The sequence below is a fragment of the Gambusia affinis genome, linkage group LG03 (assembly GCF_019740435.1).
Source record: "Gambusia affinis linkage group LG03, SWU_Gaff_1.0, whole genome shotgun sequence".
NCBI classification, from domain to species: Eukaryota; Metazoa; Chordata; class Actinopteri; order Cyprinodontiformes; family Poeciliidae; genus Gambusia; species Gambusia affinis.
This window is the reverse complement of record NC_057870.1, coordinates 8622675-8637685: the sequence shown is the minus strand read 5'-3', so window position 1 is coordinate 8637685 and position 15011 is coordinate 8622675. Positions and strand designations below refer to the sequence as shown.

Genomic DNA, 15011 nt, shown 5'->3' with positions numbered 1-15011 from the left:
TGTCTTTACAGAAAGATCACTCGTTCAACCTTGAAAGATCTTTTGACAGACAAGGTGTCAGATCTCTCAGCAAGCAAGATTTATCAACAGAACAAATGATCTCTTGACGAACACGCTCATGACTCTTTTGACTGACGGTTGTTTCAATGACTGGATGACGCATGGATCGCTCAAGAGCGAGATTGATCTTTTGACTTAAAACAATCAATCTTTTAACAGATGAGGTGATGAATCTCTTGACTGACCAAGCAGTAGGTCTCTCACCAGATAGTCACTGGATCACTTGACCAACAGAGTGACCAATTTCTTGGCTGACAGAGCAATAGATTACTTGACAGAGAACACATCACTCAAACTATAACAGGCAGACTGATAGATCTCTCAAAATAAACTGCAACTAATCTTTCAACCAACAAATGTCTCAAGTGACAGTTGTGGATCTCTTGACCAATAGATTATTCTGTCTGATAGAGTAACAAAGTGAGAGAGAGATCTCTTAACCAACAAAGCAATAGATCCCTCTCTTGACAGAGGGATTGATAGCTAAACCATCAGAGTGCTAGAGTTCTCACCCCAAATCTTTCGACAGACAGTAACTGATATCTCACCAGACAGAGGAGTAGATCCCTGGACAGGCAGAGCTACAGATTTCTTTGTCAATCAAGTAATAGATCTCTGGAAAGACAAAATGATAGATCTCATGACTGACAGAGGATCAGATCTCTCGACTGGCAGATTTCATAATCAACTGAAAGAGCAACAGATGCCTTTGCTGACACACCAATAGATCTTTTGACAGATTGATTGATCTCTCAAGCAACACAGGAATAGCTCTTTCAACAAAAACAAAAAGCGATTGGTTTTTCAACAGACCGAAGGAGAGAACTCTTGACCCTCAATGACGTAAATCTCCAAACAACTGGTGTGATAGACTGTATCACAGACAAATAGATCTCTTTCCAGACAGATCAACAGATCTCTTGACCAACAGAAAGTGAGATCTCACCACTGCCAGGGCTACAGCCTCTTCACAAGCAGACATTTGTATAGATTTCTCATTAATGGAGTGATTGACCTCTTCACAGGCAGGGGAGTAGATCTCTTGCACAACAAGCGAGTAATCGTTGCACAAAGAGCGAGAGACTATTCAACTGCTAAACTGACAGCAGGCATGATATCAAACATTTTGAAGTTGGAATTCAAATATAAAAAGGCTTCTTAACCTGAAGATATATTTGAATCCATCCATATTTGGTGTATTATATGTCAGTCCATCTTTGATAGGTAAGCATAATGCAATCTTCATGCAATGCCATGAACTGGAACTGCAAAAAATTAGAAAAAATGCTTTTTTGTATTCTCACAAATACAATAAGGGGTTCAAATAATCTCTTGCTGTTTTTAGCATAAATCTGTTGATTGTAGAAAATCCAGTTTCTGTATAACCGCTTTTAGTACTTTAGATTTTAAACTAGAGATGTCTCAAAATTCAATCAAAGGGGGAGAAAATTTGCTTTAGCTTAGTGCCAAATAGGAGTTTGGGAATCAGATGCAAATTTTTCTAAACTCCATCCGTGCCCACTCCACATGAATGTAAAAAGCAAGCAATTTTCAACTATCAGACTGTGAGCCTTGTTAATGTCATTGCAGTTTTATTTTTTTAACCATTTTGAAATACTTTAGCATCTTTTATTGAGATTATTGTGCTATTGATGTATCAAATTTAACCAAGCTTTAAAAAAGTAATAGTCTCCGTTAGAAAAAAAATTGCATCTTGGTTTTTAAAAGTCCATCCCTAAATCTAACAGACTTTATTTTCAAATAATTGTGTACTCTTCAAAAGACCAGTTTCTGCCCAGCGACCAGACTTTAAGCAACATCCGACAAAAAATTCATTGTGACATGTTATGAATTTCGCCCCATGAAAGAAGACATTTCTATGTGTGATCTGAGGAACTGAGACAAGACATGGCCTGGCCCATTTTTCAGCACTGAAGAGGATTCTGCAACTTGAGGCGTTTTTAGAGAAACATAAAAAAGATCTTCTTTTTTTTTTTTGCAGATATCATTTCACTGGGAATGTCTGTAAGTCTTACATAAGAATGGGATATGAGGTGTTCTAGGGACAGTGGCATTCTGCATAGTTAGCAAAAGGCATTGGCCTCTGTAAGTTACAGTGGCCTTTCCCTGATCCCAGCTGGAGCAGGGTGCTCGGCTACGTCGCATTGAATTTTTTTCTGCCATGTCCCCGGTTTGTATTTTAGCTTTTATTCCTTGGCGTGTCATTGAACAACAGAGAAGATTTATTGGTGGGGCAAAATAAAATAAGCATGCACATAACATCATGGACTTTATCAGACTCTCCACAGTGTGCACAAGTTATAAATCAGTGTCAGAGTTGTGCAGACTCACCAGGCCCTTTTGTTGCTGCATAACTAGGGACTGCATCACAGCCACACTGTGCTACTGGCTCAACAGTGATGTGGAATTACAAATCATATGCATGAATCCTTTATTAAATTCCAACCTAAAAATCAAAGCATGCTAAAGGATTTTCCTTATTAAGGGCAAAAGAAAGATTTAGTGTAATTTAATCATTGTAACATATTGCTCAGAGACCTGAGATTAAAAGATAGTAATCGCATTCTGGTCAAGTATTACAAGAAGATATGCTTGGCTCACATCAGCAGGCAGAGCACATCCCCTTAAGTCTGCATTAGCACAGATATCCATATGATAGGCAATGTTGCCATGCTACACCCCCCTGTCATAGTTTGTAAGCTCGCAGAGGAATGATCAACAACCTCGTCGGCTATGTTTTTATTGCTTGCAATCTGCCTGCAAGTTTATTAAGATCCAAGCCAAGCTCCTTCAATGGAGCATGGGAGAAAAAAAACAACAACAAAAAATAAAAAAACAACCCCCAGTGTACTGTTACAGCAAATAATGTTTGAGCTGACAAAGGCTAGCAAGGCATAAAGTCACAGAAATCCCAAAAGAGTTGCGACAGCAGACACCCTCAGCAGGAGTCCTGCGTAGTTTGTCGCATTTTTAGAGAGGATTATCCATAATGGTGAAATAAATATGTTCACCGACATAGATGTTGTTGTAAACAGTGTCATAATCCACAACAAGTGGGGAAAACAACATAACGAGGTCAAACCAACGTCCAGAGGCTTAATGCCTGTTTAAAGCAAACAAGTTGTCAGTTATAAAAAAAAAGGAGCTCAGTTAAGTAAACAATAATGATTTAGACCAATATTCAAGTATATAAATTTGCTTTATTACCTATGAATTACCTCCCTCCTCCTGTTTTTATTGCTTGGACCTTCATTGAGCTCCTTGCAAAACTTGGCGGCACACACTTAGGCTCTTCCTACCCTGGAAACCATTCAAGAGAGACTTAGTCATAAAATCTTTTCTTGGAGCCACTCTAAAGGCAGACATAATCTCACTGTTTGAATTTAATCTCAAAGCACCTACGTTGGGGTTCACTTGCAGGCTTGGACAGCAACACAGATTTATGCGGTACACAACAACGTGGCCAGGCAGCTGGATGGACAGCAGGCTTGTTATGTAGACGATGGCGTGATACTTAGTTATAAGTATCTGGAGCGTGGCTTCATGAAGAGGTCTGAAATGTGTGCACATTGTTGTGATCCCTGGTTCATGAATGATATTTACTGTCAAATCCTTCAGTAGCTCAGCATGTTTGATGTTCTTTGCTGCAGCCACATTTGAGTCATAGAAGAAACTATTTCTTTTTAAATTGGATCAAAACCCTGGCTATCCAGTTTGAGGTGGCCTCTGCGCTGTGTTTTATTTTGTTGTCCAACATTTGTGAACCGATCAGCTTTCAATGACCTACTTTATGTTCTGCACGGCTACACACCACATTTAAGCAGCCAACTAGGGTGAACTGTTATCTGCTGAGACCAGCTGCACATGATTTGATGGCTCATAACAGGAAGTAATAACTATGCGTCACATAAGGTCAAAGGGGAATCTGACACCTGACATTATCCCTGCTGAATCCTGAGGTTGTTTAGTGAAAAAATTTTGTCTAGTGATCTGAATTCACAGAGGGTGGTGTGGCTCATAAACATTGACTTTAACAATAGTTATTGTACTGTACAATAAAAAATAATTCTATTTGATCTTGTTTACTGTATGTATATAGAATAAGAAAGATATTGTATCAAGTAAAAAGCTGATCAGATTCTGTCAGGCAATCTGCATAGCATCTACTTTTCACGTCATGTGAAACATTTAATCTTCAACTTAAATGTGAAGCTTGGTTTCCACTGCAGAAACAAATCATGTTTCCCCCTCAGAACCTGGAAGATTTTTGATCCCAACTACGTTTTTGCCACTTGAGTGTGGCAATATTGTATATGAGCCTTTCACCCAGCAGTCTCCAGTCCTTGACTCCAGTATATCACTGTGCTTTGAGATTTATTGGTTGAAGTCACCTCACCCACCACTGTGAACTGTATTCTAGAGCTGGCGAGCCTTTGCTGAATATTGGGTGATATACACACTGGATGACTCTGGTGTCCAAGGCTCTTTTTGGCCCGCTTCATTTTTATTTATTCATTCACTTTTCTTCGGAGATCAGGCATCACTTGTGCCTTATGCTCAAAGTTCATTCTATGCTCTTTGTGTGAGAACAAAAAAGGAGAAGAAAGCTTTTAGCGTCTCCGCGCCCTCTGCTTGCAAGCTGAGCTAAAACTGTCCGTACTTGTTTCATCGAACGCTTTCGGCAAAATTTAAAAAAACAAAACAAAAACGACAACGGAAATCCTGTCAACACTGCCTGTGTTTCAAATCTTAAATTCCCACTGCCTTTACATTTTAAATTATTACTGTCACAGCTACTGTACTTTATTGTCAAATTGTTCACGCTTTATATATTTTTAATGACTTTTACTGCTGTCTACTTGTCTTAGCCAATACGACCAGTGCTGATGCCTTTCTTGGCCAGGACACCCTGGTGAAAAAAAGTCTTGATCTCAATGGGTTTTCATCTGGTTAAATAAAGATTTAATAAAAAAAAGTACTTCATTGTGTTTTGTTGCGATATGCCAATAAAGGTGATGTAGGATTGTGAAGATGAAGAAGATTTAAAATGTGTGTTCCAGTATTCAAGCTCTCACCAATACACAGATTTTTCTGACACCCACACAGAACGGCTGTATTTATATTGTGAATGCAGTGGAACAAAATGTTACAGGGTGTCGGTACTTTTAAGGCACTGTACTGTTAAAAAGTCACCTAGTTAACCTATAACTTGCCTCTGTTAAATTTAGGTAAACAATGCAAAGCTGCTGATTTAGAAAGGACATCCCAGATAAAGAGAGGGTGTAGCCCTGTTTAATGAGATTAGGTACTCAGAAACCCTGAGAGCCGACTTTGATCCAACTGACCTGCAGATGTTGTCGTAAATAGTTTTAATGTTGCATCGATGCACCACACTCTGAGGAATCTGAGATTCTTTGGATTTAAAAACAAAAAACAAATTTGTTGCATTTTAGGACCACATGCGGCTGGGAAATGTTTGGAAATAAAAACAAGAAGAGAGTGAAAGCGGGTAATAAAGATAAGCAGGTAATGCCCATTTGGAATGGGTTTCACAGGAGAACCTGCAGCCAGTGTCCTTCTAGGACACGGTGCAGACAGCGGACACTAAACCAATGTCAGACTTGTTCAGTGGGGACGGTTTAGATTTACTCCCAAAAAATAAAACTGGTTCACTTTGCAGGACACAAAATATGACAAATATGCCATTTCTTTGCAAAAGAAATGGCGACTCATTAATAACTAAAATGAAACATTTTGAGGGTGAATAGTTATGACGAGATATTAAAATTTGCAGGTACGAAAACTAGGCACACATAAAATGTTCTGACCAAGTCATGGAGTCGTGTTGACTTTTCATTGACTCACCTTTTCCCAGGTATGGGGGCCTTTCTCTGACAAATCACAGCAATGGCTCCATCTGCTCCCATATCCAGCGTGATGTCCCACAGTAAAGAGTTGCTGGGCGTTGCTGTTCGAAAGGTCACACCTTTCTTTACTGATGCTCTGCAGAAAGCCACAAATGAAAAGGTCAAGAATGCGGCCAATGGGAAATGTCTATATATGTGTGTGGTATTTTCTTGTTTTCCGGCCTCTCAGTGTGCCCCATACAAAATAGTTTTTGGAGGGTATCACAATGGAGTTTTATTTTCAACAAAAGGAGAGCATTTTTTTTTTGTTTTTGTATCTGAAACACATAAAACAACTATCATGTAGCAACTCGTATCCAACCCCCCGGTGCCAGTTTCTCCACCTTCGAGTCTGTTCATTCGCTGTGTGCTTTCATGATTTCAAATACACAGATGGATTGGGAGTTTTCTTGGCTGACTAATTTCTAAATTGTGTACATTATGAGGGAGAAAATGCCATTCCTGGGGGCTTTCCCCGGCATAAGCAGCTTTCATTCGGTCAAATGTTAATGAGATGCTGTTCTGTAAGAATTGCGAGGGCCAAGAGAGACACACAAGTTTGTTTGTTTTTTTAAAGAAAAAAAGAAAACAACAATAGAACGTCGGCTCTCATTTGTGTGTGGGGTTTGTTTGTTTTTTTGGGGGTTTTTTCAAATCTCTTGTGGGACCTGCTCACAAACAGCATAAACAGGTTCTGGTAGACAGTTTAGAAAGAAAAAAAAGTCTAATTCTTTGATTTTCATTTGCATGTAAAGCTGTGTGGTTTATCTCCCAATCTTCAAGATAAACACAAGTGTGGAGCGCATTACGAGTCTCTAAGGAAGCATAATCTGCGATAAGAGCAGCAGCAATCTGAGCACCGCTCCTGCTGCTGACTTTGGTTTTAGTTTCAGCCAAAAGGAAAATGAAATGCAGGTCCCATGTGAGCCCTGGGAAGGAATGCAACCTTGCACGTATTATTATCCCCATGATATAAAATAATGCTGACCTACTTCATTGAATATTTTGAACACATTTGTGTTCCTGGGGCGTCGGAGCTCGACTGCACATCTGCCTACGTGGGAGCTAATTCGAACATCCGTCGTGGCGCTTCAGCGCCTGCTGCGACCCGCTGTCCTAACAGCAGGAAATCGAGTTCCTTTTTCTCAATGAATGAGTTTGGCTGTTTTAAATTCAAACAGAAGAAGCTCTCAAAAGGTTAAAGGTTACAATTAGAAAGGAATAAATGACCTATCTGTGTGCATGGCTTCTGTGTAAGCTCATGCCCCCACCCTGCAGGCTGCCCGTTTCCATCCCACCTGCTTGCAGCTGAAGCTTATGACCCTGATTAATAAGAGCTCACAAAAGGATGACAAGGCTAACAGGCCAAATCCTCCAGTGTAAAAGAAAAAAAAAAAAAAAAAAATTGGCTCGCAAATCTAACAAAAGTTTGGTGTCTATTACGCACAGCTAAACGCCACTGGTTAAAAGTGAAAAGGTATTTTAATTGGCATAACAATAGCATGTTGAACAGCCAATGAAGACGCTCTGGCTGACCAATCTGTGGAAAAAAAGGTTTTAATAATGTCGTCATGACCCTGTTATGAGATCATGTCCAGAAATTTGATCACATTACAAATGATTATCAACGTATCAGTTGTTATGCTACAGCAAACAGTTTTAGTTTAGGTTCAAAATTAATAATCTGTCCAATACTTTGCACCTTGAAAGACATCAGTCAGAATTGTCCCTTAAGGGTTAATTCTTATCTGAGGGAGCCATCCTAATCACAATGGCTCCAACCCTAGTTCTGCAATTTACTGCTTTCGGGAGACGCGGGGTGTTTATGGGTAAAAGATTGAATCTTCAAAATGTTATCTCAGCTGGTGGAAGCCTAACCTTTATCAAAAACTTGCATCTTGTTCAGGAGTTTAAAAGTGTCACCGACTAGAATGTCAGTTTTAGGGGAAAAGTGTGGGGGAGGAAGAAGGAGAGAATTGAGAAACTCAAGTTTTCCAAACTACCTGAACACGTGAGATTCTCAGACCAGATCTGTGGCAGGAAAGCAGACAAGGTGTTTGTTAATTTCCTCTAAACCAGGGGTTTTCAAAGTATGAAAGGGTGAGCCCCCCTCCAAGGAGCACAATGCCTGCGAAAGTAACTATAATCGGACTACTGATTACTCCTTGAAAAAGTAACTTAGTTAGATTACTGACTACTTGACTTGCAAGTAACTAAGTTACATTAAAAGTAACCTTTTAGTTACTTTCAGCAGCTGCTAACAACAACGCTCCGCCTCCTGTGAAAATCACACTGCTTTGCCAATACTTAATTATCAGCTATTTTATAATGGTAACATCAACAATGTGTCTCCACTTATAAGGTTGAACTGAAGAGGAGATTGTACAAAAAAACAAAAAACGTGAGTAATTTGTGTGATCCACTGTTGTCGGAAAACTCTAAGTAGGAATTTAAAGCCCCCTGCCCCCAGCCTCCAGATTCTGTTATGGCCCTGCGTTTGGTGTCAGCGCAGCGTACAGATCTCCTCCTGAAGCTCCACAGCTCAGATGGTTGCACAGATTTGTGACACTTACCGTAATATTAATTATTATAACGGTGCTAACTTGCCATTATAATTATTGGCAACTACGGACACGTTCATTCGTGGCTGTTTTCACGTTTATTGCGCTGTTCATATTGGTCTCGATGTTTGCAGTTTTCTGGAGCGCAACGCGAAGCTCGATGTCATTCAGAGGTAATATATTAACTTGACATTAACAAAGACACAACGGGACGAATCCTCCGGGAAATGATGGACAAGGAGAGACTGAGTAAGACTCCCTTAATGACGGACAAATTCTGGGATTTATTATGAGTCTCTGCTTATTTCTAAGCCCAAATGAGTAACTTCACGTTCAAAAACGAGCCCAAAAAGGCGCAACCAGCAACTCATTAAATTTTCAAGCGACTTTAAAAAAATGAAGCCCAAAGCCGCTTGTAATAATCGGACTTGTCGACAGAAACTCAAAAATAGTTCCAGTTTTTCCACCGACAAAATGCGCATCTCCCTCCATTGTTTACATTTCTGTTGCATAGAGACGTCGGTCACTCGACAAGGCGTAGAGGAAATATAATTAAATAACAAAAGAAGATAGTAACGCACAGTAACGCAAAAATGATTTTGATAAGTAACTGTAGTCTGACTACTGGATTTGAAATAGCAACGCGTTAGATTACTCGTTAAGGAAAAAGTGGTCCGACGTCAGTAACGTTACTGACATCACTGGCCAAAACATGCTGTTAGGGGGGAAACATTTCCACTGATCCCCGCTCCACACGCGCACCCCACAGTAACAACTTTTTCCTAAATCCACAGAGTTGATCGTGTGCGTAAAAGACGTTTCTCTCACATCCGTAGACAGCAAGCAGATAGCTTTTCCGGTTTATTTTTTCCCTCGCACCGCGCCTCCCCTAAAGTGCTCTGGCGCCCCCCAGGGGAGGCGCGCCTCACACTTTGAAAACCGCCGCTCTAAACCAACTTGTGTTTTGGTGCCTTCTTTCATTTGGAGTGCTAGCTGTGTGTTATTTGCTTGGGGGTGAGTGGGTTCTGGATTAATGCGGCACTAAATTAGAGAAAAATAAACTCGCTGAGTAACTGTGACTGTGTGAGAATTTTGGAGGAAACCAAAACTGAATTTCTACAACATGAACCTTTACAAGGCACCAGGGTAGTAGATATTCTATTAATAACAAAAAAGCACTCATTGAGAGCTTAGCACATGGATTTATGTGTATCGTTAATTAATTATAACAAATTATAAATGATCTATTCTTATGTCGAATAAAAACATATAAGAAATGTGTGTTCCAATAAGTCGCAATAAGCAGTAAATCAATTAATCATATGATAAATTTAAAAAACTCAATAATTGTCATTTTTGATTTTTTTGTCTTGTTTTTGCTCCCTTCACCAAAATCTGGATGACAAAAGTCTTCAGTCTGAAGATTTGGTCTCAACTCGCCCTTTTTTTTGAAGGACAATTTTCTTTACCGAGACTTCATAATCCATTTTATTTGATGCTTCCGTTATTTTTGGATATTTAAAATGTCTTCCAGCTCCAGGTTAAATGTTAAGTTGAATGTAAAGTTTAGTGATATTTGAGAATGTGCTGCATTATTATGTCGTTACAGTTGCAGTGCTTGGTAATGGACTCCAAACAACAATATTATGGTCTACCGCAATAACTTCTGGGACAATTTATTGTCCAGCAAAATTTGTTATTGTATGTGTCCCTCATGAGTTCGACAACTCCTCTTTTGAATGAGGTGAAATCTGATCTGATATATCCCTAAATGCAACATTCAATATTTCTAACATAATTGTTTCTAAAGATTTAAAAAAAGAGAGAAATGGATAAAAATATGTGGAAGAAAACAGTGTTATAGTTATTGAGGCTGTTTGTTTGGGGATTAGCCTGATCTGTGGCTCTGGGTCAGCTCACAGTCACAAAGCTGCACCGCTATTTTATACTCATCTTTTGCTGTTTTGTACCTCATTTCTCCCATTTTGCGAGAATTATCTATGAAACGTCAGGTTTCTATTTATTTTAGTTCTGAAGTTTGCCAGGCTTGTTATTGGATTCTAAGAAAAACTCTGATCAAACCACAACAACACTGGGCAACGTCCTCCTGGTTTATGTTACTTATATATAAACACCTTTATATGGACTTTGAGAAGATTACAGAGAACATCCTGTGGTAATTTGTGTCATGTTTTTTAGGTTTAAGCTGCGCCTCTCTGTGTATTTCACCACACATTTTGCCACTCCAAACTCACAAATAATAAAAAGGGAAAAAAAGAGAAACTCTTGACTTCTTAAATCACATTTAACTTGGAGCAGAAAATAAAGCCCCAGAAGGAAGTTACAGCTGCAGCCAAGGTGCTTCAGAGTCTCTCTGGTTAGTAGCTGAAACCAGTTTCTGTGTGCATTAGAGTGACTGACAGAGGAAAACAGAAGGGGGTAATTGTTAACAGTCTGAGCGCTCCCAGGAGGCGGTGGAGGCAACAACAGAGGAGGAAAACACACAGTGTGGTTTAAATGAGCAGAGGAGGATAGATGAGGTTTCAGTGCAAGGACCTGCTTGTTTCTGATTTGGTTTGGGTTTAGCAGATAGCAAGATGGAAGGTGGCCGGACCCGTGTTGTTCACAGTAATGGCAACACAGTGTCCCCTTATAGCTGCTGTTGGGATCAACTGTGAAATGTTGATAGCTTTATGGGAAGGGCTTAAATTAAAGAAGCATGTAGTCGCATCGGCTCGTGCGCAGAGCGCTTTACAAGATTATTCGAGCTTTTTCACATTTTCACGTCTTGCATCACGTGATTGATTGTGTATTCTCTTCATTTCATTTCAGACTTGTGTCAGTCCATCACAAATCACCTCAATAAAATATTAACGCAATGTGGATGTAATGTGACAAAATACGGAAAAGGGGGGGGGGTATGGATCCATTTGCGAGGCACTGCACAAATCTGCTCCAAATCTGTATGCAAGGCTAAGATAATCAGCAGTTTGTTGTCACTTTATTCTATAGATAAAAAATAAATAACACACCACCCGCAATGAATCAATATGTTTATTGAAAATCTGCAATTTGACTTTTTTTTTCTTTACTTTTGAGCTGCTTTGCTCTGTGTTAGTTGAACCAGCGATTTGTAAGCTCTTTTATATGTAATTGCAGTTCTGCTGACTATAGAGAATAATAATTGCAGTGTGAATGTGCAGTTTGCTTCCAATCGGGGAAACCTTAAAACCTTTAATGCACTGCAATCAGCGAGGGAAGAAGGATGGAATATTCACAGTAATAATGAGAAAACGTAACAGGGTGGTTAATCTAGTAATTGCCTCTGAATACGGTGGCCTGCCATGATGGAACACCTCCATGCATTAGGGCCGAGTGGAGCAGGGTGTACTTAATGAAAAGTGGCAGTAACAAGGAGTTTTATCTAAAGTCCCTTTTTTCGAAGAAGTAAAAAAAAAAAAAAAAGGATTCCCCTGCATCTGGAAAAGTTTATTGTTTTATTTATTTATTTATTCTTTTTTTTTGGTGTGGTTGGGAACAGAAACCCGTCTCCATGGCTTTAGTGGGCCCAGAGGAAAACAGCGGGCGGGGAGAGGCACCGGGGCAGAGAAGATGGATGGCTGTGGAGACTCACGCTGACAGCGTGTGTGGAAGGCAGCTTTCAGGTGCTGCAACAGCCATCCATCTCACTTTCTGACCAGCTAAGACATGAGTGGCAGGAGTGGCTCAGCTATTACATAATATTCATTTTTCTGGTGTTATTATTTTCCACATGCGCTCGTGGAATAAACCCTGCCTGGCAAAAAATACTTTACATCTCTTGTACTTGTGCACGTTCTGTCAGAAACTTCTATGTATTTTATTGGGAGGATATAGTCAGGTCAAGTCAAGTTTATTTTTATAGCACATTTCAGCAACAAGGCGCCTCAAAGTGCTTCACACCAAAAGTACATAAAACAGTAACCAATTATGAAACAAGAATGCCATCATCAGACTCATCATATATTCCAATCAAAGGTAACTCTAAACAGGTTATAGAAACTGAATGCTGCTTCTCCATGTTTGGTTCTGGGTGAAGCACTGTAGACTAGAACCAGACGACCTCAGTGTGATAGCTCATCAAGCTTACTAGTGTTCATTCGGATTGTGGGAAATTTAAGAAATTTATCAGGAGAAATTTGTGCAATATATATGCAGTGAGCGTGAGTGGAGTCTGCGCAGCTCACAGACTACGCACAAGTATGTGGGAGCAGTGTCATAATTCAAGCAGTTAGACTTCATCTATATGTGATTAATTCTCAGTACAATGTTACATAATATTTTTAAATAGGCAATACAGCAGACATATGGCATCTAGCTCTTGGGATGTTTCCTTCAGTAAAGACGAAGAAGCTTCCCGTAGCTGATGGGTAGAAAGATGGAGATAAAAACAGGGCAGTTCTTGAAGAAAATATGTTAAGAGCTAAAAGATTTAAGATTACACCACCCTAAGCGTCCAGCCAGATCAGCAATGTAATGGTTTAGATCCATGACTGTCAAACTAACTTCTGTTAGAAATGCCAGGTGTATTTCTGCATATTGAGGTCCGTGTTTGTGTTTCTCTTAATTTTGTGTCTTCAAATACAAACTGGCAAAGTCATTTCAAAGTGTTTGTGGGTAAGATTAAATGATATACCAGGTATTAAAAGTGTAAATGTACAGTGTTGCTGCGCAGACTCCACACACACTGACTGCATATATATTGCACAAATTTCTCCTGATAAATTTCTTAAATTTCCCACAATCCGAATGAACACTAGTAAGCTTCTTTTTTTTGTTTCTTTGTTTTCAGGAATACACACCCATTAACGTTGATACCTGTCAATCTAAGTTATTTTCCAACATATCTGTATCGGCCCGATAAGCAAAACTGGACTGAAGTTAATAACCAACGTGTATTTTCATCTTGTTGCCATTTATGTGTTTCAGCAGATGGAGGGGAGTAGTCAGGTGGTATTTGTTTGTGCATGTGACGGTGATGGTAATGAAGCGCAGCAGGATTGTGGCACAAAGAAACGATGTCAGTGGTGTGATTGTTTTGTTGAAAGGGCATATCGACCAAAATTTTCATGTCAGCCTCCCTAGTTTTATTTTTTCTTTACTGTGACGATCATCCTATGTTATACACGAAGAAGCCATATTGGATTTTGAGGTCAGTGTTTGTAAGAAACCGGTCGGACTTTATGGGGCTTTCTGTAAATATTTCTAACAGTGAACCTTAGACTCTCAAATTTTGGAAAAACAAAATGCATTTTTAAACTACGCCATTCAACCTGTGAACTAGCGATCAAAAGATAACAACGCTTGTTTTTCTTGTCGTCACTTAATGCGGCTGAAAAAGTCCAAATCCTGTTGCATCGCTGTTTTAAAATCTCTATCAAGACAGTTACCTGTTGTTTACTGGGGATGTATTGGCTGTAAAAAGTCTGAGAACCACTGATTTAAACTGGAGGATATCTATGTGTTTGCTGGCCGAGTCAAAATCCAAATGAGAACCTGTAACAGAGTAAAACCCTGACCAGTTGGATGGACCTTCAGCTATTCTGCAAAGAACAATGGCAAAATGTTCAAAGCACTTGAAGCTGCAGCTGAGTGTGAATGTTTTTGATGGACGCTGTGTGCTAATGATGAGAACTGGAACACAGACGTATACAACCTACTACTTACAAATCCACCCATGTCATGACATTTTGGATTACAGCTCAGCTTTGCAGACAGACGTAACTCTAAAATGAAGTGTTTTCCTGACTGATATGAAATGATGAGATTATTTAAAAATTCCATTAAGCAGAAGCTAGACTATTTCCTTGGTGTAACCTGGATGCCCAACCCTCTATGTATGCCATTATTAATGGCAATATGGAGATGCTCCATAAGGTTTGTAATTGCTTCCTCTACGCTATGATTTTTCCAATCTGACTGTGTGGATACGTTGCTCACGGGGGCCACAGCACCACCAGCAAAACCCCGATGAAATCGGAAGCAGATGCAGTCATTAATTATGCAGGCAAATGTCCAACGTTCAGCCAGTCTGATGGCGAGCCATTGACAACGTGCTTATCGTTCTCATGGAGCGGGGGAGTTCGGGGGACCTTCATGCCAGCGCTCCTGCCAGATGGCGAGGACGGCGGGCCTCAAAATGGATGTAAACCCCCCATTTGTTACACAGATGAAGGATTAGATTTCCAGGTTGAAGGGCTTAGCGGAAACCGTGTCATATAGAGAAAGACGGCTAAATTTAATTTCATGTCTGAATGTTTCCATAAGATGATTCAACAGGCGAATAAGACGTCTAAACAAACCACTCTGGTTTACAGTCAATGCCTTTTAACTTCACAAGTAAAAGAAATAATCTAATTGATGAAAGCGGTAGAGTTGCATGAAAAAACTGATTTGTTCGACAAAAACGAGAAACAGATTTTTT

The 15011-nt window shown here is 39.7% G+C and overlaps 2 protein-coding genes across 2 annotated transcripts in view; one reads left to right on the top strand and one right to left on the bottom strand.

The window, feature by feature from the left end:
- Window positions 1-15011, bottom strand: part of LOC122828110 (transmembrane protein 132D) — a 40355-nt gene that overhangs the window by 11694 nt on the left and 13650 nt on the right. Inside the window, exon 3 of the mRNA XM_044111389.1 lies at window positions 5947-6084. Coding sequence (XP_043967324.1) covers window positions 5947-6084 — 138 coding nt within the window. The remainder of the gene's footprint in view (window positions 1-5946; window positions 6085-15011) is intronic.
- Window positions 1-15011, top strand: part of glt1d1 (glycosyltransferase 1 domain containing 1) — a 64004-nt gene that overhangs the window by 39645 nt on the left and 9348 nt on the right. The window lies entirely within an intron of this gene.